The 27,125-nt window shown below is 40.5% G+C and overlaps 1 protein-coding gene across 4 annotated transcripts in view; it reads left to right on the forward strand.

The window, feature by feature from the left end:
- Positions 1 to 27,125, forward strand: part of myripb (myosin VIIA and Rab interacting protein b) — a 105,874-nt gene that overhangs the window by 27,467 nt on the left and 51,282 nt on the right. For all 4 annotated transcript variants that reach the window (XM_069705548.1, XM_069705545.1, XM_069705546.1 and 1 more), the window contains exon 3: positions 22,859 to 23,080. In XM_069705548.1, coding sequence (XP_069561649.1) covers positions 22,859 to 23,080 — 222 coding nt within the window. The remainder of the gene's footprint in view (positions 1 to 22,858; positions 23,081 to 27,125) is intronic.

Below are 27,125 nucleotides of genomic sequence, written 5' to 3' on the forward strand. Positions count from 1 at the left end.
ACAACTCAGGCTTACAGTGAGAGTGCAAATAGAATCGTTAAATGACTTTCATTATACACAGATGCATCTGAGCTTGTTGTTGTGGGTGGTATCCCTAATGGCATATATAGCTGTTTTATGAGAATCCAGTGGATTTTGCAGGCCTCACTATGTACATGACTTGAATTATGATTAATGACTTGGTGAAAACAAAAATCCACAACAATAAATTGCAGATTCGAGTGGGAAACATGGATTTAACGTCTTCTGACTCATAGAGGAGAATAAACCTCTTTAAAGCTTCACTAATCAATATTGCATCTTATCCTTTTAAAAACACACCGATCTTTTAGGCCGAAAATTGCATACCCATAATAAAAAGAGTATATCTCTGCACCCACACGCTCTATTTGAATAATGTTGGTGTAATAATAAAGGGAACACTTGTGAGATCTGTTCAGATGTGTAAATACTAGTATATATGTCCATGTTTTTTAATAGTTTTGCTAAGTCTTCTCCCTGGCCCCCAATTGGGGGCCTCTACGGCTTAAAAGGTTAACAAAGATGATGATGATGAGGGGTGAAGTGAAATGGGTCACTGGTAATGACAAAGCCACAGATAATTGCTCCCAAATATGGGCTTCAACTCAGTTTGTAGTTAGTTGTGTAACATTTGAACATCTTTCAGGTCATAGTTTTAGTTTTACAGCTGTTTTGGTTCATTGCACTAATTGGCATTTTCTGTTTTTCTGTTTTCAGAAAAAAGATGAATATAATCTAATAAATCAGCTAGGCTCATCAGTAGAAAAGACAAAGTTAGTGGCTAGCTAACACTCACGAATCAGCGAGTTTCCAACATCGATTGTGTCTCGCAACCTGCTTGTGCAGTAAGCCATTGACTTGTGGAGGCACGACTTTGTCAGTGACACATCCACTTGTACTTGCAGATGATCTTTTACCCCTACTTTGTTTCTAGACTGATGAAAAACTAATGCAGAAATAATGATACGTCTCAGTATTTGTAGAGCTAGAACACACTGTAAAGCTTATTCTAAAAAAAACAATGAAACATGCACATTCAAGACATGATTCATGAACAAAAAGTACAAAATTACACAATGAGTGCTGAATAATAAATGTAATAATAAAGTTAATTCTGTAAAATCTGTACAAATGTGAGCATTTTCAGGTCTGAATTACCCTCGGCGAGAGCTCAGAGGTCTGTAGACCTTGTCATTATCTAATAAATTATGAGTCATAGTCTTATTTCTGGTTGGTCCCTACATGACATGAAGACTGAAGTTGTGATTTCATCAAGCCAGTTCCCAAGGTAACACTGAGCCAAGTTGCACTCTCCACCTGAAGGAAATCCTCCTGTTGAGCCTCAGATTGCTGGTCTGTACTCTAATTTATGGCCCCATTTTGTATTAGCGATATTTTATTATCGTAGCATGCTCTACCCAGTGTTGCATCGCCTATAATTATTCTCTCATCACACACAATTCAAGTTAGATATGCTGTGTTTATGAAGTCATTTTAATAATAATGGAGGCTTACAGAACATTTACGTGATTTACAGAACAATCAAGGGCATATCAAACTTTGAAACAAACACAATGCAGCTGAAAATGCTTGCAGCATCATCGACTATTAAACACTTGCTGGTATGAATATGAATCAAATACTTGCCTTGTGCTTGAATAATCCACAATCGCTGCCCTTCCTCATCACCTCTCTCCTTCCTTATCTTTCCTTGCACCTGTTGGAGTCTGTGTTGTCCTCTTAAACCATATTCCTGTATGTTACCGTTATATTTTATTAACCCGATTTGGGCTATCTGCTGATACTTTATTGTTTTGTACCCATTGGTAGCAGCACTTGCACGAATGTTGTTTACTACAAGCTCCACAGAGCCTCATATATCCTGCTATACCTCGGTAGTGACTTGCATTGTGATGTTATGACATTTATTACAGTCTGGATATTGAAAGCTTGCCTGGCTCCTCCAGACTATTGCTCACAGCTTCAGTTTCTTTTACTGTGATTATAGTCTGGAAACCCTGTTCTGCATTAAGGTTTGTTCAAATACTCTGATGGGCGGGCATTAGGATGACATGAATGGAAACAATTCCCAATGGAGCATGGCCAGACTTATATATTTACACAGTGAATGTGGGTCTGCTGACACCAGGCTGATTACTAGCTATAATACTACAGGTTGACTGAAACACAATGGAGGTCTGATGTGTTCCAAGCAAACTACTGCATACTTGTACTGTATATGCATTTAGGTTCACTTTTCTTTTTTAAGAAATAGTTTGCCATTTTGAGAATATGCTCATTCTAATTCTTGCTAATAGTTATGAGAGACGATTAATTCTGCTCCCATGTCGGTACAGTAAATGTGAAGCAACCGTACTGCCAACAGCTAACAAGCTTAGCTTAGCATAAAGACTGGAAGTGGGGAAGCAACAGGACCGGCTCTGTCCAAAGGCATCAACAGCACGTAACAGTTCAGCTCACTAATTAACATATTATATCTGGCTCGTCTAGAGGGGCACATTTTAAAATTAATTTTGTCACTGGAAGTACCAGATACTGTTTTGCTGTTTCATGTGAAAGCATTTGTATGTTATCTTTCCCTAAAGAAGGTCTGTAAACTAAAACTTTTTGGGTTTACAAATTACATTACTTTTTTGCTTTGCAAACTGGGCATGTGAACTTTGCAAATAACCACTGCACTAGTGTAATAAAGTTTGGTATTTACAGTTTTTTAACAAATCTTTTTTTAATCTGTCTTGTTAGTCATGTGATTGTGATATATAACTACTCACTCAAGTATGCCTTTATCTTCTGATATAAGTTTTTATTTGCGAGCTTTAGTGGCAGTGGTAGAAAGATTTTATTCCTAATTTAGGTCTTTATGCAAACCTAGCTGACTGCTAGTGCTTCTTATTTAGCATACAGACATGCTGTAAGTGGTATCGATCTTCTCATCTCAGTCTCAGCAAGAAATGTTCATGTCTATTTCCCTAAATATGAAACTGTTTTTTTAGTTTTGCCCATTTTAATCCAGTAAAGAAAAGTATTTGTCCCAATGGTCCTTGTTGGTTTTGTAAGAAGAAAGCATAAATTTGGATCATATAGCTCGGTGTAGAGGTGTGAGGGGTGTGAGGGCTCAGAGGTGACCGGAGAGAGGGTTACGGGGGCTATTAGGCCTGGAGCTGTGTGTGAATCGAACTGTGTGGGACACAAGTGTAGTTACAGAAGCGGCAGGATGCAGCAGTGATTCACAGAGTAAAGCAGCCCACCACTGTGTAGTTTAAAGCATACCGAGCGTTTGTGTGTAGGACTGTGTGTGTGGGGAGAAAACATGAGACAGAATGAAAGTGATACCAAGAGAGCAATAAAGAGAGGCTGGATCGGAAATGTGGAAAAAACCCAAATACACGGGGTCAAGACCAGAGCAGGGAGAAAATCCAACTCTGCGTGGTATGTACGCAAGTCTTAAGAGCGTGCTCCTTAATTACCCTCACTTCATCTCCGTTTCTTACTTATGCCACCTTGTCAGTCATCTCCTGTTGCCATAACGACTGTCTCACCTTCTAATGAGATTGGTTTCGTTTTCATTTGTCAGGAGATTTAGGATTAAGTTTCATCAGTATGGCTGACACGTATGAGTGCATCGCCACCGCGACATGATGAACTGCTGTGCCAGTCCAAATGAACACTTGCTGTTCTGCGTCACATACACCACATTTGTAACCGTGATTATTTCAAAGAATGGACATATTATCCTCCAGTTTTAGGATATGGAATTGCATATGTCCTAGAAATTGCTCGTTGTAACTGAATCTTTTTTCGTCTCGACAGGCAGAAATTGTACCCAATATGTTCATACCCAGCAAGGTATCATTACGCATCAGCTAAGCCTGTCTTAATATCGGGATTAATGTCTAGATAAGGATTTGTTCAGTATTAAGCCGCAGTGCCTGGATGCTCATCTCTGCATGTCATCCCTACTGTGTGTGCACATGTCCGCTGATACACAAACAGATCTACACGGATGTGCAGTTTTAGCTCATGATAAAGGCCGCGTGATGGAGCAGGAAGTATGCTGTATGTGTAAAATTATTTCATCACGTGAACATTTCTTCCTGTTTAGAGATACATTTTGAATCCAAAAAAACCTAAAACGTTGCACAAAGTCAAGTGTGTGCGTGTCTGACTGGTAGCAATCAGCACGAGTCCAGCTATGACTCATCCATGTGCGGTGTACACTGAATGCACACACACACACCAACACACAAATGATAATCTGTTTTCTTCACTGCTCTGTGGAAATCCCTGTTAGTTTGCTTCAATCCTCTGTTCCTCCCCCTCTTTCCTTTCTCTATTGTTCACTCTCTCCCCTCCCTCGTCTATCCGTCTACTTTCACTCTCACCTCGACCTGCTGTCTTTCACCGCCTCTCGTAGATTGTCCCCTGTCTGTCAGGGAGTCTGTGGCTCGAGGCAACAATGTTGTCCTCCCGTCACCTGTCATCACACTGATACTTCAGGGACACAAGAGACCTCATTCCACAGTAAATCTTCAGACCAATGCAACAGAGTGAGTGATGGGAGATGACATGTCGCAAGGATTTGTCTGAAATATATTAATTTACCTTTTTGCTTGAAATGAGAAATAGACTAACACCACAGCTTATTTAAGTATAAAGCCATAACTTTGGCTCTGGGAGCAGCACAAAACAGCTCTCTCTAAAGTATAAGAAAAACTAATGAACACATTCAAAGTTAGTTTTACTTTGGACAAAGCCAGCATATCTGCTTCTTGTTGGGTAGGTAGGTAGGTATTTACTTTATTAATCCCCGAGGGGAATTTTTTTTTCGCTACAGCAGTTGTTGCTTCTAGTCTTTATCCTAAACTGATCACTCTTGGCTCTAGATTTATACTTAATGGTCATGAGAGCGGAATGAATTTAATGTAACTCAAGAAAGCTAATTGGCTAGTTATATTTCCCAAAATGCCAATGTTTTTTTTTTAATCATGTATAGCAAACCTCCTTTTGTTTTGTTGGGGTGAATCTGGATGGATAAAAAGCTTACCACAGTAGATTTTTGAGAAAGTGGGCATTTTTTGTTGTAATTTTGGTAAACCGGCCATTTAAATAGCCCAGAAGGCAAAGTGTTTCAGTGATGAAGTTGTTTACCTGCTGACTAACTGCCACGCAGGCGAGTGAGCCACACAGTGTGAACAACGCTAATACTGCAGCCCCTCCAGCTTTGTTCCACTCATGCTCAGTGGGTACTCGACCACAGTCATTGAGATTGGTACGTGCATCGCTATGATTCGTTGTTTGCTCGCTTTCTGTCCCACGTTCAAACAGATGAGGATTTGTGCATGATTTGTCTTAACCCTGTAAAGCTCTGCGCCTCAGTTAGTCTGAACTTAAAAAAAAAAAAAACTCTGCTGTTCCTTTGCTTAAAATCACAAATTTTACATTAGGGGTGGGAAGATAAAAAGCATTACAAAAGGCATGTGTGGTGTCAGATTGTGAGATGGAGTTTCACGAGTTGGCAGCGCTTTATTTTGCTATGGTAAACTAATTGCCTCCTGATGTAACTTTATTTTTGTCTTATAAGCTTACAGACACAAGAGTGGTATCAATCTCTTCATCTAACTCGTGGCAAGAAGCAAATAATTATATTTCCCAAAATGCCGATTTATTTGTTAAACCATGAGTTGTTGGATGAAACGGAGGATATAAAAAGCGATACGATGCAGGAAAGAAAACTCATTGATTTTCCTTGCTCAGTTGTTTTCTACATTGTAATTGGCTGATAAGAGCGTGAATTATCTGTAGTCATGCTTCAAGAGACACGTCCATTTTTAAGGCCATTTCTGGTGAGATAAATCAGAGTTTGATCTATACACAGCATCTGAATCCATTTTGAACTTTCCCTTGGCGACGGCCCATAATTCTCTTGGTCTGTGTCGACACCAGCCAGGTTAATCCTCATTAACATGGACAAGACACTCGAGGGAACAATTTGTCATGTGTGGTGCGTGTGGCAGAACCACACTCCTACACACACTTTCAATCTACTGTAGTGTCTTGTGGTTTTTAATGAAGATTTATTTATTAGGAACATTCAGGCACAGGTCAGATCCTCTGAAGTCGACCTCGAGAGAGAAAGCAGAAGGTCTAGATTTAATATTTGACTGTCTCATGGAAAAGAAGACTAGTCGATGCAAGTAAAATCAGGGTAGCAGGGTACATATTGTCTTGTTTTTTTAAATTATAATGAGCAGTTTTTAAATGGACAGTGAACGCTGATTAAACTTAACTATTTCAAAAATTGCTATTAATGTTAGCTGTGCACTCTTTCTTGCTATAATGGGTGCAAGAAACCAGAAAGACAGAAAGTGCCAGAACTTTCTGTAAATATGAAACTGTCCTCTTTCTTTGGAGGAATAATTAAGCTGCATCATACAAAAGTTTTTTAATGAAGTTACAGTTTTTAAGGACATTACTAAATGCAGCTAGAGAATAAATAAGCCTCGTGTTTCTTTACAATGCAGTGTTGTCTTCTGTAGCTTTTATTCTGAGGCCGAGTTTTAATAAATGGAAAAAAGACTCTGTTGCCACTTCGGAAGGTCATCTTCAGACAGAACCGAATTATTCGGGTCTTGAATCAATACACACTGTTTGATGTTGACAACAGCTTTTTGTGTGTGTGCGATTTGTTTTTTCTCGCATTGTTGTTGTTGCCTAACATTTTGCTTTGCTACGTTATTGTGTAGATTCTCAATTTTAGATTTTTTTCTTCTCTCATCATTTTCTTAAAAGCGGCACTCGGTAACGTTGACCATGTTGGGGCAGAATGATTCAAAAACGGTTCTGATTTTCACTAGCGGATCATCGCGTCTGACAGCAAATAATTGTCAGACTTTCGGTAGAAACATCACAGCATAAGATTTCATTGTGTGTTTCTGACCACGTTATGATTGTTCATTTACTCCTGATTGTTCCGTCTCCCTCTGAGAATAACACCCAGGTCTTTTGCTCACCAGATGCTTCATTTGCTTTATTAACGTTAGGCAGGTAACTCTACACCTGGTTTGTCTGAGATTTTTTTTTACCGGAAATCATTACTTGTCTACTAAAACAGCTGTTCAAAGATTTATGTTTTTGGTGGAAATTAATTGACTTTGGGCTGAGAGCCACAGACAGGCCGAGGAAGGTGAAAAAGTATTAATGGTTTCAGTCTTTTCATGGGATTTGTTTATAAAAAGAGAAATATGCAAATACGAGCAGCCTCCTCTTTCATTATCTGGTTCAGCACTGGGACTAACTCAGTCAAAATGGAAAGTGGCTAATGTCACCTACAATATAATTTGTTGCTTTTTGTTGTCCTTTTTGCCCTTCATAAACTTGCCACTTTTTCTTAGCAGTGAATTATAGAGGAATTTAGAGAAGCTGTTTGTGTTACAGTTTGTAATCAGTCGGGGATATTTTGCCCTTTTTGGAGGCAGCCCCCTTCCTTGGCAGTGGAAGACAGCTGACGGGAATCAGATGGGGAGATAAATGGCTGCCATCAAGGCTGTCTGTTCAGTTGAGAGTTGGGGTTGTGAAGGTTGACACTCGCTCATGGTGAAGTAAACACACAGCGTGCCCTTGCATGCAGACTGCCTGCCAAGTCTCTGATCTGCCAATGTTGGATCTCAACTGAGTGTTCAAGAGATGTGCCATATCAGTGTGAATGGAGTGTGAGTGTGCATGAGAGAGAAAAATTACATCGTAATGATTCTTGGAAGAGGTGAAGTGTGTTGTTGTGGTGCAGCAGAGAATATTACTCCTGGTTAATGTTGTAACTGTCACAATATCCTCAATATGTTGCTTTAAATGGTCAAAAATATAATAAAACCTCGTGATATCAGACAGAGTAATGACGTCCTACCGCCCCATTCACTAGGAAATATTACCTCATAAAGACTGTGGCTGGCTCTTAGCTTACAATGTAATCATAAAGCATTACACACACTATAGTACTACTATCCAGCCCATTCTCATTCCCTCGGCATCAAATACTGCCATTTTGCCAAAGCCATTGGCGTCACAGATCTGCACAAGGTGCCCTTTGGCGTCGGCACCATGACCCCATGAGTTGAAGAAGGAGGTAATGTAACTGAGTACAAGGAGTGATAAAATCCCTGCAGGGGAAATGTCAAGGGTGGTTAGATGGATCAAACACAGGAACGTTCGCCCAGGAGACCGGTGTTCAGGTCTGTGAGCGCTCCCATTGTGACATGAATTGTCAATCGCAGAGGATGAATGAGTATGTGTAAAATAATAAGTGAACAAGAAAAAACCTGACAATCACCCTTCTGCTAATCACATGTCATTTTTGTTTTGATACCAGTATTAAAAATGAAAACTGATTAAATTAAAATATCTAAAACTACACTATAATCTGACAGGCGTTCATGCTTTTATGCAATGAGACATGGCTTTCTGACTGCTTTGACCATCCTGTAATGGATGAGCCCATTTTTTTGCCTGAAGCTTGTATCATTGTTATTCAATGCGGCCTCTGGCTGGAGTTTGTGTCCAAACTGTGTCCATGCTCGGATGCAAGAATGCATGTGTCTCTGTCCGAGCATGTTAATGTTGTTTTTGCTGCAGGCATATCTGATGTTGCTGCTGCAGTCTTTAGTGAGTTAAATGCAGCAGTCGCTGGAGCAAAACACAATCAAGTCTCCTTTCATGTAGGAGTAATCTCCCAGGTAGTTCCGGTCGTTCAACCTCTGCCTCAGCTACACCTGTCCAGCTGTGATACCCCCCCCCCCCCCTCCCCACGCCACTGACTTTTTCTTCCTCTCCCTTTTTTTTCTTACTCAACTGCTACAAGAAACCCATGGTGACCAAAGCAAGGACACAGAGAATTTACTCTCTGAAGCTCTTCACACCCGTCTTCTCTCTCTCTAAATCCCAGGAGCCTGACTTATGCGATTGTTTTCTTCAGACTGTTTTGCGTGCACATCAGCATATGTTTTTGTTTGTTTGAACATGAGGGCCTCCGTGTACATTTTTGTGTAAGATTACACATTGGTGTCTGACAGCACACTTCCATCGAGTAAGAAAAAAAAAAAAAAAAAAAAAAAAACTTTTATCGGCAATATTGCCTCAGGAAATAATAACCACTGTGGAAATGAATGTGTAGCTTGAAAGGAGCAAACCACAGTGTGGCCTGAGCTCCCTGTGATGTAAGCTGTCCTGATATCATAAATACGATATGTGTGTGTGTGTGTGTGTGTGTGTGTGTGTGTGTGTGTGTGTGTGTGTGTGTGTGTGTGTGTGTGTGTGTGTGTGTGTGTGTGTGTGTGTGTGTGTGTGTGTGTGTGTGTGTGTGTGTGTGTGTGTGTGTGTGTGTTGAGACTGAGGTAATTGTATTCATGGGTGGCTCTTTTGGGTTATCCAAGGACACTTCAAAACATTAAAGGTTTAACTGCAGCTCACTGCTTACTGACAAGGTTAAAGCTGTTTCAGTAGAATCCAAACAATAATGAGAAAATGCAGTTGTTTGAATGGAACCTTAAGTGATGTTTGCACACAAGTTTAGATGATAAAACTCTGTGCTTATTATCTGATTAGTTGTATTCTGATTTAAATTCAATCTACCGATCAACAAAAACCTTTACATCTTGTGTATGCAGGTTGTGTTCTTGATGTGGGTTTGACTTAATCACTGAAACAAATCTAGTCACTGGTTTGTTTTATTTTTTCCTAAAGCAATAGTAAAAGTCAATTAAGACTTTTCCAAACTGTGTTTTGCTTCCCTGCCTGTCCCAGGTGTGAAAGGCCTGCAGCAGGTTGCATATTGCCTGACATGCTCCGTGAGGGAGAGCATCAGTGTCTCTCTCCTGCTGACTCTATTGATTTGCCATACACACTGTATTATCATAAATCCAATATACATGCCAGTCTGCTGTGGGAAGTGCATTAGGCTTGTTGGTTTGTCATCAGCACTGATCTGTTAGCAAACAGGGCTGCATAGGCGATCAGTCATCAGCATTTTGGTTTGTTCCTTTTTTGCATTTTGTTTATTTCTTCTTTGTTTCTCTCTTAAAACCTTCTGATCTATCACTGCATTTTTTTTCTATTGTGTCTTCTTCATAAATCACCTAAATTGTGAGCATATCATTGCTGGATTTTCTGTACAGTTGAGCCACTCATGCAAAATGCCCTTGATGAAATGTGCTGCCTCCCTGCACTGTCAAATCCAAAGTGCTGTGCAGTTACAAATGCGCTCCTTTCTCTGGCTGCAATCAATAGTTTGTCTTCTGTATTCAATACCGTATTCTACCTCGTCTTTCCCCAAATTACCTCTGACAAAAGCTGCTCTCGCTGGGCCTGAAAATGAACCACGGCGGTAGGTGACACACAGCCATCAGTCACACTGCAGATGTGTGTGTCTGATTTAGTGTCTGTGCTCTGTATCTGTGTATGTGGAGTCAACATGAGTCTTGCTGCTGTTGCCACAGAGCTGAGGCCATGTGTTACAGATTGATTTTGTGTGTGTGTGTGTGTGTGTGTGTGTGTGTGTGTGTGTGTGTGTGTGTGTGTGTGTGTGTGTGTGTGTGTGTGTGTGTGTGTGTGTGTGTGTGTGTGTGTGTGTGTGTGTGTGTGTGTGTGTGTGTGTAAGGGAATGAGAGAGTGTGTGGGCGCATCAGTATGGGTGTGTGGTGTCAAATCTGTCATGGATCCACATCGGCTTTGTCTCATCAACATACACACTTGCTTTTTGTCTCTAAAATGACAGCAGGTCCCTGCAATGTGACTGTAAAGGGACTTCCTGTATGTCCCCACAACATGAGTAATACAAGAGCACACACACAGACATGGGCTGTTACGTACAGCAGGCGGGCTGTGGCTGCCAGTCAGCCTCCTCAGAATTGAAGAGGGATCGTGGGTCCTGGTCGGTGGGGGAGTCCTGGGCCCCCATTATGTCAGAGCCCCACCCAATCCCCAATTGGCTGTAATTGAACTAGCATCTCCCAAAAATAACTCCTTCCTCTTGTGTGCTTGGTTCAGCCCTAATTATTCCTCTATGTCTGTCTTTTTCCTTGTTCATTCCTATTTATTTTCCCTGCATGCAGTTCTCCTCTCATCATGGGGGAATTCAGTGAACGATGCTCTTCTGTAGCCCTGCGTCTTTGTTGCCACAGAAATAGCCACTCGTTCCCTGGCGGCTATCCCAGGCCTCCTCTTAATATACAGCAGCACATCCTCTCACTCCCGGCATCCGTGGACCACAAGTAAAACGCAACTAGGCAGGGAACGGTATAATCTGACTGCAGCTAAAATTATCACCTAATTGTTAGATAAAGGATCACAAGCTGCTGATTGAGATATTCAGAGGATTTTAAAAGACACATTGTTAAATTGCTTGTCTGTAAATCAAAAAAATTGAAACTGTTATGTAAATTCTCTTTGCAGATGCCATGTTTTCAGTTTTAAAACAAAATTGTGAAAAATGGTACGTTTGTACAAGAACGTATCTGCAGCACTTTTGGCTGCCTAACAACAGATTGGCTCTCCCATTCACTGCGAACAGTTCATTCCCCCTGATTAAGGCAGTGATGTTGGATATTTGCTGCCATCCTTCCTCCCTTTTTTTTTTCCTCACTTGGCATCTCACTGTGTGGCTGACACTTGAGCTCCGTTCTTGGCATATAAGGTTTGATTTTTCTGCGTGAATAGCTATTATTCAGCACAGAAAGTAACAATCTGTGCCTCTTACTGTGGCTTGGAAGGGCCACTGCTGCTTATCTGAGATACAGGTGGAGAAACGGGACACAGGGATAAAAGGAAGGAGATGTGGCCTGATGGGGCTTCTGTTGGAGTTTGATGAAGCGACTGCCAGGATTAAAGGAGATAAGAGTGTTGGAGGGATGAAAAAGTGAAATCCTCATTTGATTAAATTGATAAGAAAAACTGCAAACTGGATTCAAACTTTGCAAAATAGCCTTCCCCCTCACTGCCTTTTTTTTAAAAAAATTTTTTTAACAGTTTGTCATTGTGTTTTTTTGTCTGACTTCTTTTTAAGCCTTCAATCCTAAATATGCAATTAAACCTTTTGAAATATGGTTAAAGTGTCCAGTGTTGCAATTTAATTTTGCCCATCTTCTCTAAATTTGCACTGAAAATGTCAAATAGGTATGGCTTTCTTTCAATTTATTCTGTCAATAATGAGTAATTGAAGTGTCAAAACAATAACACCAGAAGGCAAAACTGAATTCCCTTCCTCCCAAATTATCTCTGCACCTTGCTGAGTTTGCGGTACTGTGGAAGTAGGAGAAAATAATGCGTGCTCTCTCGCTCTTTATCTCTCTCATTTTCTCCTTTGCCATGTGGGCAAACCAGTCTGATTGGAAACGTTATCAGCAGCGCACACATTTGACTTGGATTGTTTCCCAAAGTGAGGGCTCATTACCGGCCTGTTGGATAATCGTTGCCAGCCAAAGTTGGTTCAGAGAGAAGTCCCAGAGGATTCATTGTAGCTGTGGGTTCACAGGGAGGGGAGGAAATAAGGGAAAAGGAGGGATAAAGCAACTGAAGACTGCTGATGTATGGAACTTGGGAGGTAAGCCATAACTGGGGGTGTGTGAGGCACTTGCAGAACACATCATCACACGTCTATCGCTCTGCATACTGTAGTTTATAGTTCACCACGGCAGACAAAAAAAAATCCCTCTGGGATTTTAAACCTAAAATGTGACAAATTAAATGATTGATGATGCTGTCAAAGATTCAAATGCGCCATAATGTTCTCGGGCAGAAAAAAACAACAACATTAAGACAGAATTGTAGATGACATTGGAAATCAGAAAAGGGCAATGAAAACAAAGGAAGGAATTGACAGGAAAGAGTTAATAGTGAGCGAGACATTATCTTAAAGCACTGGTGGCTTCATAATCTGCCTGGAATCAGTGTGTAATTGATTTTTCTTCTGCCTATATCCTTTGATAATTGCTGTAAAGCTGTGGGTAAACTCAACATTGAAAATGCATTTGTCCATGTCAATATTTATCACTCTCAGTACATGCATATGCTTTAATAACGACATCACTCGTATGTATGCAGTAGCTGTAAGCCAAAAGTGAGTGTGGGTGCCAACTTTTAAAAATGTAAATCAGATTATACTAATGCAGGTAATTATAGCTGTAAGCTCTGTGGAAATCTCTGCAGATCAAATGCATCACTTGTGTGAAAGGATTGTCTGCAGACTTTGTCAGACAGGTTAATTAGTTTAATACAGTATTGCAGTTACAGTATAACATGTAAATTAGGTGAACTGAATTGATTAGCACATTGAACCATCCCACGAACATCGGGTACTTTTATGCAGCCTTGTTTTGTTCCTTGGTCTTTCTCCATGTTCCTCCTATAAACAGATCGTACGTCAGTGTCCCAATAGGGACAGACCCATCAGTCACGGAATAGTATGTCCCCATCTGTCTTTTATATGGACGCGTGTGTGTGTTACATCCATTTATGCTTACATACCTTCATATGTGTCTTTTCTCTCATTGTGTTTACTAACATGCCTCTTAGCTCAGCGGGCTGGAAAGCCTGCAGGGCTAAAGCGATGTATGTGAAGAAATATAGTAGGTCTTTATGTGCGCTTGGAGATGCTTTAAAAATAAGTGACAACTAACCAAGAGTTGCAATAAAGGGGAGGTGGGGGTGGTGGGGTCTTCTGTAGGAGGAACTCGTACCGAGATGTTCCTCTTATGGCACAGTGCTCTTATACACATTCAGTAGAAGTCTGTCCATGGAGCGAAGTCTATACGCGGATCACATCCTTCAGTTGTCTTGTCTGTATGCACGCAAAGTTGTCTGAAATCCAAACACACAGAGCAGAAAGCAGGGAATATATTGAATATAATCATGTCACACATAGACACATACAGTAGTATCTGTATTCAGAGTAGGCTGTCACACTCCAGGAGAGAGCTGTTTCTGCTCTGACATTTAGAGTTATGGAATTCTTGGATTTTTACTCCTGCTGTAACAGTATGTAAGATTGTAGTGTGTGTGTGTGTGTGTGTGTGTGTGTGTGTGTGTGTGTGTGTGTGTGTGTGTGTGTGTGTGTGTGTGTGTGTGTGTGTGTGTGTGTGTGTGTGTGTGTGTGTGTGTGTGTGTGTGTGTGTGTGTATCCTAGTTCATTTCAAGCAAGGCAGAAAGAGAGAGTTTGGGAGAGCAACACCAGCCGCAGCATCACATCATCCCTGCTGTGGTCTCCTTGAGCTTCTCGCACACTATTTGCAGCGGTGGTCTAAAAGAGAGAGAGAGAAAATAAATATTGTGCATTAAAAGCCTCCAGTGTGCCTCTTATTCAACACACTGAAGATGAGAGAGAGGGAGACGTGACAGAACAGAGAGAGGAGACAACAAGTCTGTGGCTCCTCTTTATTCATGCAGCAGATGAATAAACCACACCAAGGCCACCGCAGAAAAATGAACATGATTATTAATGCATGCTATTTAAATTAGCCACATTTCTCTGTAAAATACAAAGAAGACTGAGCTATTTTTTTTTTTTTTTAAGTTTCTGTCCTAGTGTCTGTTTCAAGATCAGAAAGTAGAAAGTGGTGACAGCCACTTTTTAGTCATTCAAGCAGAATGGCTCTAAAGAGAGCAGCATGGGTCTGACGGTCCACCACTTTGTCTCAGACTGAAATATCTCTCTAATTACTGCATGGACTACTTTTAAACTTTGAATAGATTTTCATCATCCTACAAAATGAATCCTATTGGTTTTGGTTATCCCTTGAGTTTTCCTATAGGGTCATCATGAGGTTTACTGTTGTGGTTTTAAAAACTACCATAGGAGAAATATTTTAACCGTTGTCTATGATCTGCAGGCCACATACCACTGATATATATATATTGGCCTTCACATGCACATGCTAATATAACCATTACGTCATGCTGTAAGTATGAGAAATATTTGTAGCCATTAATTGTCAAAATATTCGTTGTATTTCCAGTGATCTTGCTGCCTGCCTTCTTGCTGTGACATTGAATAGTCCTCAACGACTGAATGGATTGGAATGAGTTTTGTTACACACATGTCCATCTCTAGATAAATTCTAATACTCCAAGTACCAGCAGAAAAAACAAGTTCATCACATGGAAATTGTTGGTAGTTAAACATTCCACCGTCTCTGAAACAAACCCCTCAGTTTGATATTTTAATGTGTATCCTTGCACATGAGAGAGATCTGCCATCTGCCCGCAAGCTGAATGATTTCATCTCAGCTTACCAGCTTCTTCACACCTGTGCCTCAGTCAGAAGCTTGCCAACAACCTAATAGCTGAACGTCACGAACCCTCTACCTTGAAATTTATGACCCATGTGCCAGTCTGCCACTGCATTGCAGTGGAGAATGAGAGTTGAGATTGTCTATGGCGGTTTTCTTTGCTCTCACCCGGAGCTGTCATTGAAGTTGGATGATCTGTGTAACTCAGCTTCACCCTGTTAGGATCCAAATGCAAATTTTGCGATTCAATTGAGCCAAAATTTGCTCTGATCTCAATGCTTTTTTTCAGCCTGGAGCAGATAAGAGTTCTACCAGCTCTAATGCACACTGGGTGTACAAGACAGAAATGCATATGTGCACACATAACCCACACTTGCAGGCACATACACACCAGCAGAGTGTGTTAATATGTCTCTTGGGGCTGAATATCAGCAGAAAAGGACCCCTACACACATGAGCTAAGTACACACACACACAGTCAGTCATGCTTCCACCAGTTCAGAGGACATTACATACAGTAGATCTACATCCATTTCCCAGAGACTTACACTCTACCATACCTCAACTACTACTCGACTAAACTCAACCTTACTTAAACTAAACCTGACACTTACCTTAAACAGTCCTCACCCAAAAATGCAATCATTTATATTATGTAAAACTTGCTTTTTGACCCCAAAAGTAAACAGATTGATGTCCCCACAACATAAGTAATGAAAATATATACACACATGCTGTGAGAGAGAAAGAGAAAGAGAGAATAGAAAAACAGGGAAAGCAACATGTTCACCCTTGAAACAGCCCACTTTCAATTAAAAGCATCTTAAGCACTCAGAAAGCCTGCGATCAATTACGTAGTGCATTTAGCTACTGTACACTTGGAAATGCACAGATCAATAAATACACACACATGAACACACAAACACTCAATAGGCACACGCAAACACACTCCTATCAGTCAGGTGTGTGCTCACATCCCTGTGCACTGGTGTTCTGGTGAACAGTGGACGTTGGGTTTGTGGGTTTCTGCTATTGCAGGCAGATCAAAGCGCTGATCAAAGACTCTACGGTGTACTGTATGCTTATTTTCTTAACGATCCCGTCCTCAGCAATTCTAACACTGGGTTACCAATACTACAATATGCCTTCCACACTCCCCATACAATATGCTACCCCCGTTTTTCTCCTTCTACATTATAGTGTATAGCTCGACATTCAGGAGGAAATCATTCAATCTATGGCAAAACAACATTCTCAGCATGACAGCCTGGGTGTTGTACAGTACATCATTCATTTATGTACTGTTATGTGCTCCTGTTGTGGAGCTGCATATCCTGACCGTGCTAAAACAAAATCTATGTGTAGTGTAAATTAACAACACCCTGCACGGTGTTTAAACAGGATTCGATTTATGCCTTTTCAGATTTTAATAGTTCCTCACTATTTGCTCAAAAATGACTTCCTATTCCTTCTGCATGAACATGGACCACACTGCTCTCAGAGGTTACTCAGGATAAACTAGATGTATGCAGTAACCTGCATTTCGGAAAGAAGACATAGGGAAGACTGGATATAAATATGCTAATTTAATATTTTAATGTTATGATGATTATTCTAAAGCAAATTTTTCACTCATTTCTTATAAATTTAGCTAACTGCATCAACATAGTGATACCATGGTGACTGATTTCTGCTGTTACAATGTTGTGGCCTTGTAAAGGGAATATTTTCATGCCTTCACTTTCTCATTGATAGTGTCAGTGCTTTAGAAAGGGACATCTTTTGTATTTTGCATTAAAATACTCACTGGCATGCTTAATTCTTCATATTGGTGTTTTGGCAATTGTTTTTAAAATTAAATTATAGTGATGTAGCTCGGTAAGTACTTGAGGTAGTTACTGAGGTGGACCTGTTTGAGTGAAATGGCGCAACAGTTTTTGGAAGGTTTATTTGGTTGTTCAGTATATGGTTTGTGAGGACTGACCGCTAAAGCCAACCGAGAAGTCTGCCAGGCCGATATACTGTATTAGCTTATCACAGATATGTTGCCGTTCATGTAAATGTTGCCGCCTGCTAATTACTTTCAGTACAGAAATGCCAAACTAAGTTTGTGGTCATCTAGAAACATCAACTGACAAGTCAGTTTGTTTACAGTAAAATGTCTCATTCAGGATAAATCTTGGAAACAATTCTTCATTAATGAAAATACAGTAAAATATTCTAAGTTGCCATATTAAGAGTATTCTTTATGTTTTGTTTAAATTTAAAAATATATTGGCACATACTGTTTATGGTTATTGGAGTTATTTTGAGTCGCTCTCATATCTACATCCTACTCAAATCAGCCTTTACAATCTAATTATACCAAATACCTTCCAAAATGATGGCATTTCCATTAGCTGAACTGTTTGTTCAGCTAATAGAATTTTTCCATTGCTTTATGTATAATGAAACTACACACTCATACATTAAAGAAGTAAGTACAAAACTACAACATTAACTGGTTACTCTAAACACATGAATGATAATAATTACATATTCTAAATACAGCAGTGTCTACTTCAGATCAAAGCTGATTCATCACTATTACTTTCAGTTGTGTGCTTGGTCATCAGTGAATCAGTTTTGAGGGCTATAACTCTCAAACACTGCACTGAACTAGTGAACGGCTGCTGAGAGGGCGATACGTCATTTAGAAAAACTGCATTTGTTTTTGTTTTCTAGTCTGGCTGCAAAATGCCATTAAGTAGATTACAAATCTGCCCATAACATAATTCAACTTCACCCGGAAACTTAAGCCTGGACGGCCTGTTTGTCAGCTGTGAGACAGAGAAATGGACAGTGAGGCGAGGGAGAAATGAGGGGAAAACAACTACTTTAATAGATCGCTAGCAGACACGAGGAGAGCGAGTGAAAAGGAGAAGCAGGGCAGACTTGATGGAAAATGAGAGGGAGATGAAAAGGAACCGAGTTAATAGATCTCCAGCACAAACAATATTGGCCGGCAGTGACAGGTTGTCAGAAATACACTGCGTATCATTAAATCCACACATCATCACGCTGTTCTGATATTCAATTATAAACTCAATCAGTATTCAGCGTGTGCTGTGTTCCACTCTTAAACCCACGGCACCATCAACATGTACACTGCAGGGGATTTATTTGCATAATCAATAGTTTTTCATTTAAGAGTTTGGTATCTTTAAACTTTCAGCACCCGCTGAACTTTGCGGTTCCTAATTTGTCAAGAGCTACTGCAGTTAATAACGTTGACATTAAGAAAAGCTTGAATAGTTGATTATATTATTCTTGTTTTAAATGCCAGGAGAAAATTAAAGGTTTATGTGTCATACAATTTTAGCTTGTAACTTACTGAACGTGCTCATTAAAGTCTGGTAGATTTAAGTCCACCAGACTTTAATGAAACAGATAGGTGACTGTAGACAGGACTGAAATAACATCTGGTCAGTTTTAGCTCGTGAAACATTTAACGACAGCTGATGCAATTTTTTTGATTAATCCATTAGTCGATCAACAGATTGAATCTGCAATTATTTTTGATATTCAGTTATTTTTCAAGAAAACTTGCCAATCATTACTAGGTTACAGCTCTTATGGTATAAGTGAGTTACTGTTTTTCTGTGCTTTTATAATTTTGAGTTGAGGGGTTGTTGGTCAGATATTTAATTCCGATTAAGTTTTAACTATTTTCATTCATTTTATTGACAGAAACAATGAATTAACATGAATTAATCCAGATAATAATTTGCAGAGTAAATAATGGTTAGTTGCAGCTCTAAGTTTGAACATCATCACACTATCATTGCAGTGCATGCTCTGAACAGGCTTTATTTAAATGAGAGACCAGCCTTGTTGAATAAATAAAAATGTGTGGTTTTGCCTTGACTTAAACATAAAAAATTCAACTTCATTATTAAATGATGCATGGATCACTTCATAAGCAAGGTGCTCACAGCCAACACTGGACTCAGCAGAGGTGTATCTATCATTATATAAATGACCGAGTGTCTGCCGCTCTCCTTTGTCAAAGTGAACACAGTATCGGGAGTAATAACCCTCACCTGAACATAAAACTAGCACATATACAAATACTGTATATGTACTAAAGTAGATTACAATAGTATATAAAAAAAATAATAATAATGTCATTGCTTTGCATTAGTACTTCCATCTGTCAGAATCTTGTATACTTACACATTATCACCCAACAATGTATCACACAGATAATCATTTGTGTACAAAAGTTTAAGGCACTCAAAGTTAAGGATGATTTAAAAAAAAATAATGCCATAAATCAGTTTTGTGTGTCAGTTAACATCATACAAAGCGCAGTAAATACAACAAAAACTAAATCAAAACATTTGTTGTGACCACACTTTGCCTTTAAAACAGCGCCATTCTCCTGGGTACATATGTGTGCAGTTATTTAAGGTGTTTCATTTGTAACTTGTCCAAAGCTAATTGGAGAAGTTGCCACAGTTCTCCTGTGATCTGTGTCAATGTCATCTGCCGCATCATGTAATCCCAGACCGACTCATGATGTTGAGGTTGGGGCTCTGTGGGGCCCAGACCATCTGTTGTGAGACTACTTGTTCTTCTCATCACTGGACATGGCTCTTTATGGCTCTGGTCGTTTGAGGTCACACGGTGCATGGTTGACTTTGACACAATCCAATGCTTTCATTATGAAAATGTGTGATGAATAAGAATCTAAACATATAATGTCTTTAAAACGTTTGCACTGTACTTTATGTTAAGATCTACTCTTTAACAATATCAAACAATAGCAGGCCTTTTAATACCTCTTCCTCAAGCTTTTGATCCTATCACACTGTCTTCATCATCAGTTCAGACGTTCTCTTTATTTTACATATATCTTGACCATGTTGGTCAAAAAGCTTTAAGTTTTAAGTCAAATCTTGACCAACAGCAGTTGAGAAAGCAAATTTACTGCAAGCTCCATGTTGTAGCTTAGCGTAGCTCTAAGCAGGCATTTTGCACTCTTAATTAAAGATACTTCTGTAAGTATTTCCAGCACATTAAACATTGTATTATCAGTTTATATGTTAAGTAGAACATTGTGTTAATCACAATATAACTAGTGTTATATTTTTATTGGAGCTAATTGTGCTTTTCTGGCACCTAAAGGACCCACATTAATCTGCAGTCATTGCTCTGCATTGAGCACAGGGTTTCATGTCTCTTTAACGGAGGTATGAGTTAATGCAAAGGGAGGGACAAACACCCCTTGTCTTTGGATAAATCTGTACATTTGCTCGTTCATTTAATTAAATGGTCCGAGCTAGCCGACATCTACAGTAACTGGGCTGTTCATTAAACCCAAATCACAGACACAGAAAGGTAAAATGGATCCTGATCCTAATCAGAACAGAAGGAAATGATTTCCAGGCAACTGCTTCTTCGAGGTATTGACCCATAAATGTACAGTATGCTGCATTTATTTGGCTTGCTTTGTTTTGGTTTATTTTTGGTCTTTTGTGTACAAGATGCTGCAGCTCAGACCAGAAGAGTCCATTTTAATTATCGAGCAGGAATATTTCTTTAAAATGTTTTGATTTGACTGGCGCCTCCATCTCCCAGCAGCTGTGACCTTGAATATGACTGCAGACTATGAAACCTCTTTTGATCATCTCGGTATATACAGCAGGTGTGTTTATGTCAGTATCTATCTGCCACTGCCCTTCAACTCCCACACTCACTCCCTGCCCATTCTCACACGACACTGTATATGAAACGGTTTGTTCATCTTGTTAATATGCTGCATCTAATGATGCATATGAAAAGCAATCAGTGAGGCAGTAGAGGATCTGCTTGAGGAGCAGCGTTAATAACTTAGGGAAGCAGGAGATTGCAATGCCCCCACTGGCTCAACACACACGCATACACGTACATGTACATATATAACACACAGGAAATGCACAATATGCTGCATTCAGCACACTGTGTCGCTATACACTTAATTTTCCATGTCTGACATGGTGGGTTAGTTGAGATTGGGAATGCCAACACAAATATTTTATAAAGGATAGGTTGCCTGTGTTTTACATCTGCATCCAGTGTGTTGCATTCATCACTCTGTTCAGACACATTTGGGGTGGCTTGGTATCAAGAATATTTTTTTATGTTTTGTGTTTTGCATTTGTTTGAGCTCTATTCGACACGTATCTGTAGGATCAGTGAGAGCCCAGCAGGCTGTGACCTGCCTGTGTGGTGTATAGAGGAGCAGCTTAAATAATTTGCTTGCTGCCCACTCGAACTGAACTCACTTTCACACCTGGCTAGCAGCGAGATCTTGATCTCTGCATCGCTGTCTCCGTTCACGCCTAAATGACATCTGATGGCTGATAGTGTAAACAGAGATGGATAAATGTGTTACTTAAGCGCCCCCCTTCGCTTTGCATTATTCTAAATATAATTGACACGAATGCAGTAGGCACTGATGATAATTGGTTTATGATATAAATGAAAAATATTACATAATTTATCGTAGCCTCTGCCCATGGTGCATTGCCCAGTCAGCACAAATCCTACAGTGGAAAAACCCATGTGCATAATTTATGTGAACAGTTGAGGCTTCGGATAGCAAAGCTGCTTTGCTGGTTAAAACACTGAAAAACAGCCTATGTTATCCCATCTCTCTCTTCCCTTTGATCAGACTGTGAATATCAAAACCATACTTCTAAAGTGCATTATAATAAACAGGTGCATTTATGTGTAAATTATGCACACTTAGACAGCTGCTGGAATTCCAGTGTGAGCTTTGGCTTTTGGTTTGGTTTTTAAATGAGCTTTGGTAAAATTTTGTTAGTCTAATTAATAGTTCAGAAGTCAATTCTCTGAGGTGTTGAGATTAGTGAGACTGTACTCCTTCATTTTATGTAGTTTTAAGTAGTAAGTGTTTGGGCTAGTGTCCAAACAGCTCTCCAGTATGACTGTGGAGGCTGGTTATTAATGATTTTTTTTTTTTCCTGTGGCTGATTTCTGTGTATTGACCTTAAACTTTAAGTATTATGCCAATTTGTTGTTATTATTCTTAACCACATAATATGGTAATTAACAAAGTCCCAAGGCTGCTTCATTGTACATTATAAATGCGCATGGCGTGATCTCCTCAGCTGTCTTTTGACTGATGTGGGCAAACAAGGCATGACAGGTCCTCCCAAATTGAAATGTCAGCCATCACGTTAATTCCACAGAATCGGTGTTAGACAGATAGAGGGTGGGAGGTGGGGGGGTGAAAATGTTTTTACCAAACCCATGACCCCATGGTTTGTTTTAATATCCCGTTCCCCCTTTAATTTTTTATTTGCCACAGCTTCTTCAATTATTCTGCTTCGCCTCCTCAGCCGTTTTCCTGTTCTACCTCTCGACCAGACGCTCACCATCCTCTCACTCCCCCTCCCCCTCTCTCTCTCTCCCCCTCTCTCTCTCTCTCTCTCTCTCTCTCTCTCTCTCTCTCTCTCTCTCTCTCTCTCTCTCTCTCTCTCTCTCTCTCTCGGTTTCAGCGAGATGAAGCAGGAGCTGGCGGAGGAAGGCAGCAGATGCTCCATCCTCTCCAAGCAGCACCGCTTCAACGAGCACTGCTGCATCCGCTGCTGCGCGCCCTTCACGTTCTTGCTCAACCCCAAGCGCCAGTGCCTGGACTGCCAGTACAACATCTGCAAGACCTGCTGCACCTACGCCAAGAGGGACAAAGCCTGGCTCTGCTCGGCATGCCAGAAGGGCAGGTTAGTGTTTTCACACACAGACACATTCACAATACTCAGCCACGGCAGAGACGGGAGATTAGAGAGGAATGAATGAAGACATGACATGTGAGGGGAGCTGTGAAATGGTTGATTGAAGGACACTAAAGTGAGGGGGAAATTAAATGGGCGTTTATTGGATAAAAAAAAAAAAAAAAAAGGAGATTGAGAGAGGAAGAGGGCTGAGGGAACATTATCATTGAGGGAGACAGATGTGAAGGGAAAAGTGAATGAATGAGAGGGAAAGGCGGACTTTCATGGAGTCAGCGCTGCAAGGATGGGTGTTGTGTCTTTTTAGGATTTTGTTTTACGACTGTTCCATACTTGACTATATTCATTAATAACTGAAAATAAAACTGTTTTCATACATTTTTTACATTGCCAATGTAGCAAAGGTGAAAGACGATATGGGGCTGTTAAGGGAATGGTAATAAAAAGGGGAGGAGAGCAAAGAGTATTGAGGCAAATGTGTAAAATGGGGGAGACAGAGTGTATACTGCTGGGAAAAGATATTGACACAGCAAGGCAGGGAATATAGATACTAATGTGGCATGTGTCAGATTATTTTCTTCCAAGTTTTCTCATTTTGACATCATTTTTTTGAATGTCATGGATTTCTCTTTCTTTCGCTGCTTTATTTCGCCATGCCTGAAATTTACAAACTCAAAGTCATGGTTTCAAAGAAAAGGATGCACATTTAGCATTTGCAGAGCGAACAATCAAAGGAGCACGAGAGGCAGGGGAATGCGCTTTAGATGGTTGTATTTGCTAATGAGCTCGGTCTACATGTGTCTGCTCAGACAATTTATGCATGCCTGTCTGTCCAAAGCCTTGGGAGTTGTTCTAGTGCCCTGACTCACCATCGGATGCATATTAAACTCTGTATGTCTGGGCAGGTAAGGTGGGGTGTTGCTAGTACTATACGCAGGAGAGTGCGAGTCAGTTTGTTGTGGAGTCATGCCAAAATCAATCTGGATCTTGAAATATTAGATATGTGACTATGCATGATGTGATTACATACTTGAATGTGGAAGAGAAGAGCTGCATGTGGCATTGCCTTTCAGACTGTCATGTTTTTTGGTCTTCCTGAGCTTCCTCTGTTTGATTTCTTCCCTAAACAACAATTTTCCATAATGAAACAGTTATAATTTTGCGCTTTCATTGTCATTCAGAATAAAATATTACAATATTGCAGTGAAATTACAAATATGTGTGTTAGTGGTGCATTTAAGCTTTACTGACTGTGTGTTAGTCTAATTGGAGGTGGGCAGGATTACAGAGCATGACAAAGCTGTCCAAAAATGTGTTGCCTCTCCACTTGGCCCTATTTCTTCGTCTCAGTCCCCCAGCTCCGTCTAGTTCTGTCTTTCATTGATTTTGCTGCATGGTGTATCGAGTTAGACCTGCTGCCCTCAGTCCTGGTGTATGAGACGGGAGGGAGGAGTGGAAGCAGGAGTGGAAGCAGGAGAGGCAGCGAAGACGAGGAGGAGGAGGAGGAGGAGGAGGAGGAGGAGGGAAAGGGACGATGACAGTCAAAAGAGGTGGTGAGGTTTGCATCTCTGCCCTCGCGCTCTCCTCCTTCCATCCGTCTTTCTCTGTTTGTGTGTCTCTGCCGGGGGTACAGTAATGTTCTCATTAGAGGTTTAGACTGAGTCACAGATGGGCCTGATGTCACAACATTGCCGACTACCAGCTACATATGAATACAGCACTTTTCATTAGCGCATTAAACAGGCTTAAATCTGGTTTTAGCATGAATTACTCTCTCTGGGTGGAGTCGTGTCATTTAGAACAGTGATTTACAGCTTGCACAAGTGTTGGGCTTCAGGCGAGAGGAGCCCAAAACATTATTTTGGAAATGGCTATGAGTTTCTACTGGAGTGGATGATTGCAAAGAAAAGGCATTGATTTGATGCTAAATAGACTGTAGCAGTGTTGACGGATGCAGAGTCGTTATGCAGCAAGCACGACACTAATAAAGTAATTTTTCCCTTTTCTTGCATGTCATTTACAGTAATTTTATGACTGAAAAAAATATAAAATAGAATCAGTCAAAGTCAAGTCAAAAATCAAAAGTCAAAAAACATTTAACCATCTTATCAGGATCTGTTCATCCTGCTTTGGTTTTTGGCTCTTTTTGAACCGTTTCTGAGGGATCTGCTGAATCTAAATGTAAAAAAAAAACAATTTGCAAAGAAGGCAAACTGACTGCCAAATGATCTCACTCACTTGCACCGGCTGTCCATCAGCATTCGCAGTAGCGTGGCCACGCTGCTTGCAAGTGCGATCCATCTAGGGAAAGCAGATTTGTAATCATCGCACACATGGACACACTCAGAGGCTGAAGTCACCCACACACACACACACACACACACACACACACACACACACACACACACACACACACACACACACACACACACACACACACACACACACACACACATAAGAATGTGTGCATATATATCCCAGCAGACACATGGCTGCTCGCAAGCAGACATGTGAGCACATGCATCGATTATGTGTGTTTGATTATATTTAAGAGCAGCTGTAGTTGAGATGGATAGAGTCATTGACTGAATGTTTCACATATAATGGGGGCAACCACAGACGTGTTGATGGCAGATGGTATCTGAGGAGAAAAGACTCTGTGATTACGCAGCCACGACACCTTCTAGCCTTGTAACACACACATACACATACACACATGCACTAAACACAGCTTTGCCTCCTGAGCGAGTGGGACAAGCATGCCCATTTGCAGTCTGGTTGAATTACACAGCATCGACACACAAACACACTCATACAATCATGCGTGCCACACAGCAATGGTTTTATCAGAGATGTCAAAACATTTTTAGTGGAAACTTGTTTTGTTTTCTCACCCAAAGCAGTGGGGAGAATGTTAAAGGGGAAGTGAGGGAGATGAAAAGAGATAAGAAAGGAAGGTCAAGAGAGAAAGAAAGATGGAGAGGGTAGGAGGATGAAACAGACATGACAGAGGAGGAAATGACGCGTCCTGATTATTCAAGAGTCTAAATGCCATTAAAAATGCCTTTTGTTTTGCATTGTTCGTCTTTCTTTTTGTTTCTGCATTTGCATAGTACATCTCTGCTTCACTTAGACTTTTCCTCGTCTTGTTTTTTTAAATTTTTTTATTCTTTCACAATCTAAGTCTTCCTTTCTTTGTCACATCCTCCCTCTCTCTACCTGATACTTTCTTCATTTTCCACATTAAAATTTGAGCTACCGCACTTTTCTCTGCTTGATCTGCAGAAATGGACTGCTGTTTGTATCTCTAAATATATTTTTCAGGCCTTAGAATTATGTAGCTATATATACAGTGTGTGTGTGTGTGTGTGTGTGTGTGTGTGTGTGTGTGTGTGTGTGTGTGTGTGTGTGTGCGTGCGTGCGTGCGTGCGTGCGTGCGTGCGTGCGTGCGTGCGTGCGTGCGTGCGTGCGTGCGTGTGTGTGTGTGTGTTTGTGTGCAGAGAAATAGTAATAAACTAAAGTGACTAACTGCTCTTTCCACTTTCATAATCTCATCCCAGAGCATGGCTGTGAGGAGATTATGGCATCTGCCGCAGCCCTATACTTTACTCTGCATATACACAAAAGGCTTATACACTGAATTCACCTACAAGAACAAAACCTTAATGTGAATTCAATGTCATTGCATATTTTGCCACTACATTTCTTTCCAAAAATATTTTAATCAGGTCTTAATACTCCATGCATGGAAGTACATTGTTTTACTATGGATCGGTGTGTGTGCACTGCAGGAAAAACTGCAAGCATCCTGTGAATACACATGCAAACACAGACCCGCACACATGCCGCTCAATTCACTCCAACACACACATTTACACGCTCACTGCTGCAGTTATAGTGCCACATTAACAGCCTGTCGTATTTCAAATGTGAGCCTAAGTGAACTCTGGCGCTGTCACGGTGGTGTAACCGCGTAGCTGACAGACACACACACACACACACACACACACGCACACGCACACGCACACGCGCATGC

Source organism: Brachyistius frenatus, unplaced genomic scaffold (assembly GCF_029030835.1).
Source record: "Brachyistius frenatus isolate BFR_SWC_R1_liver_20210118 unplaced genomic scaffold, ASM2903083v1 Contig_57, whole genome shotgun sequence".
Classification (NCBI taxonomy): Eukaryota; Metazoa; Chordata; class Actinopteri; family Embiotocidae; genus Brachyistius; species Brachyistius frenatus.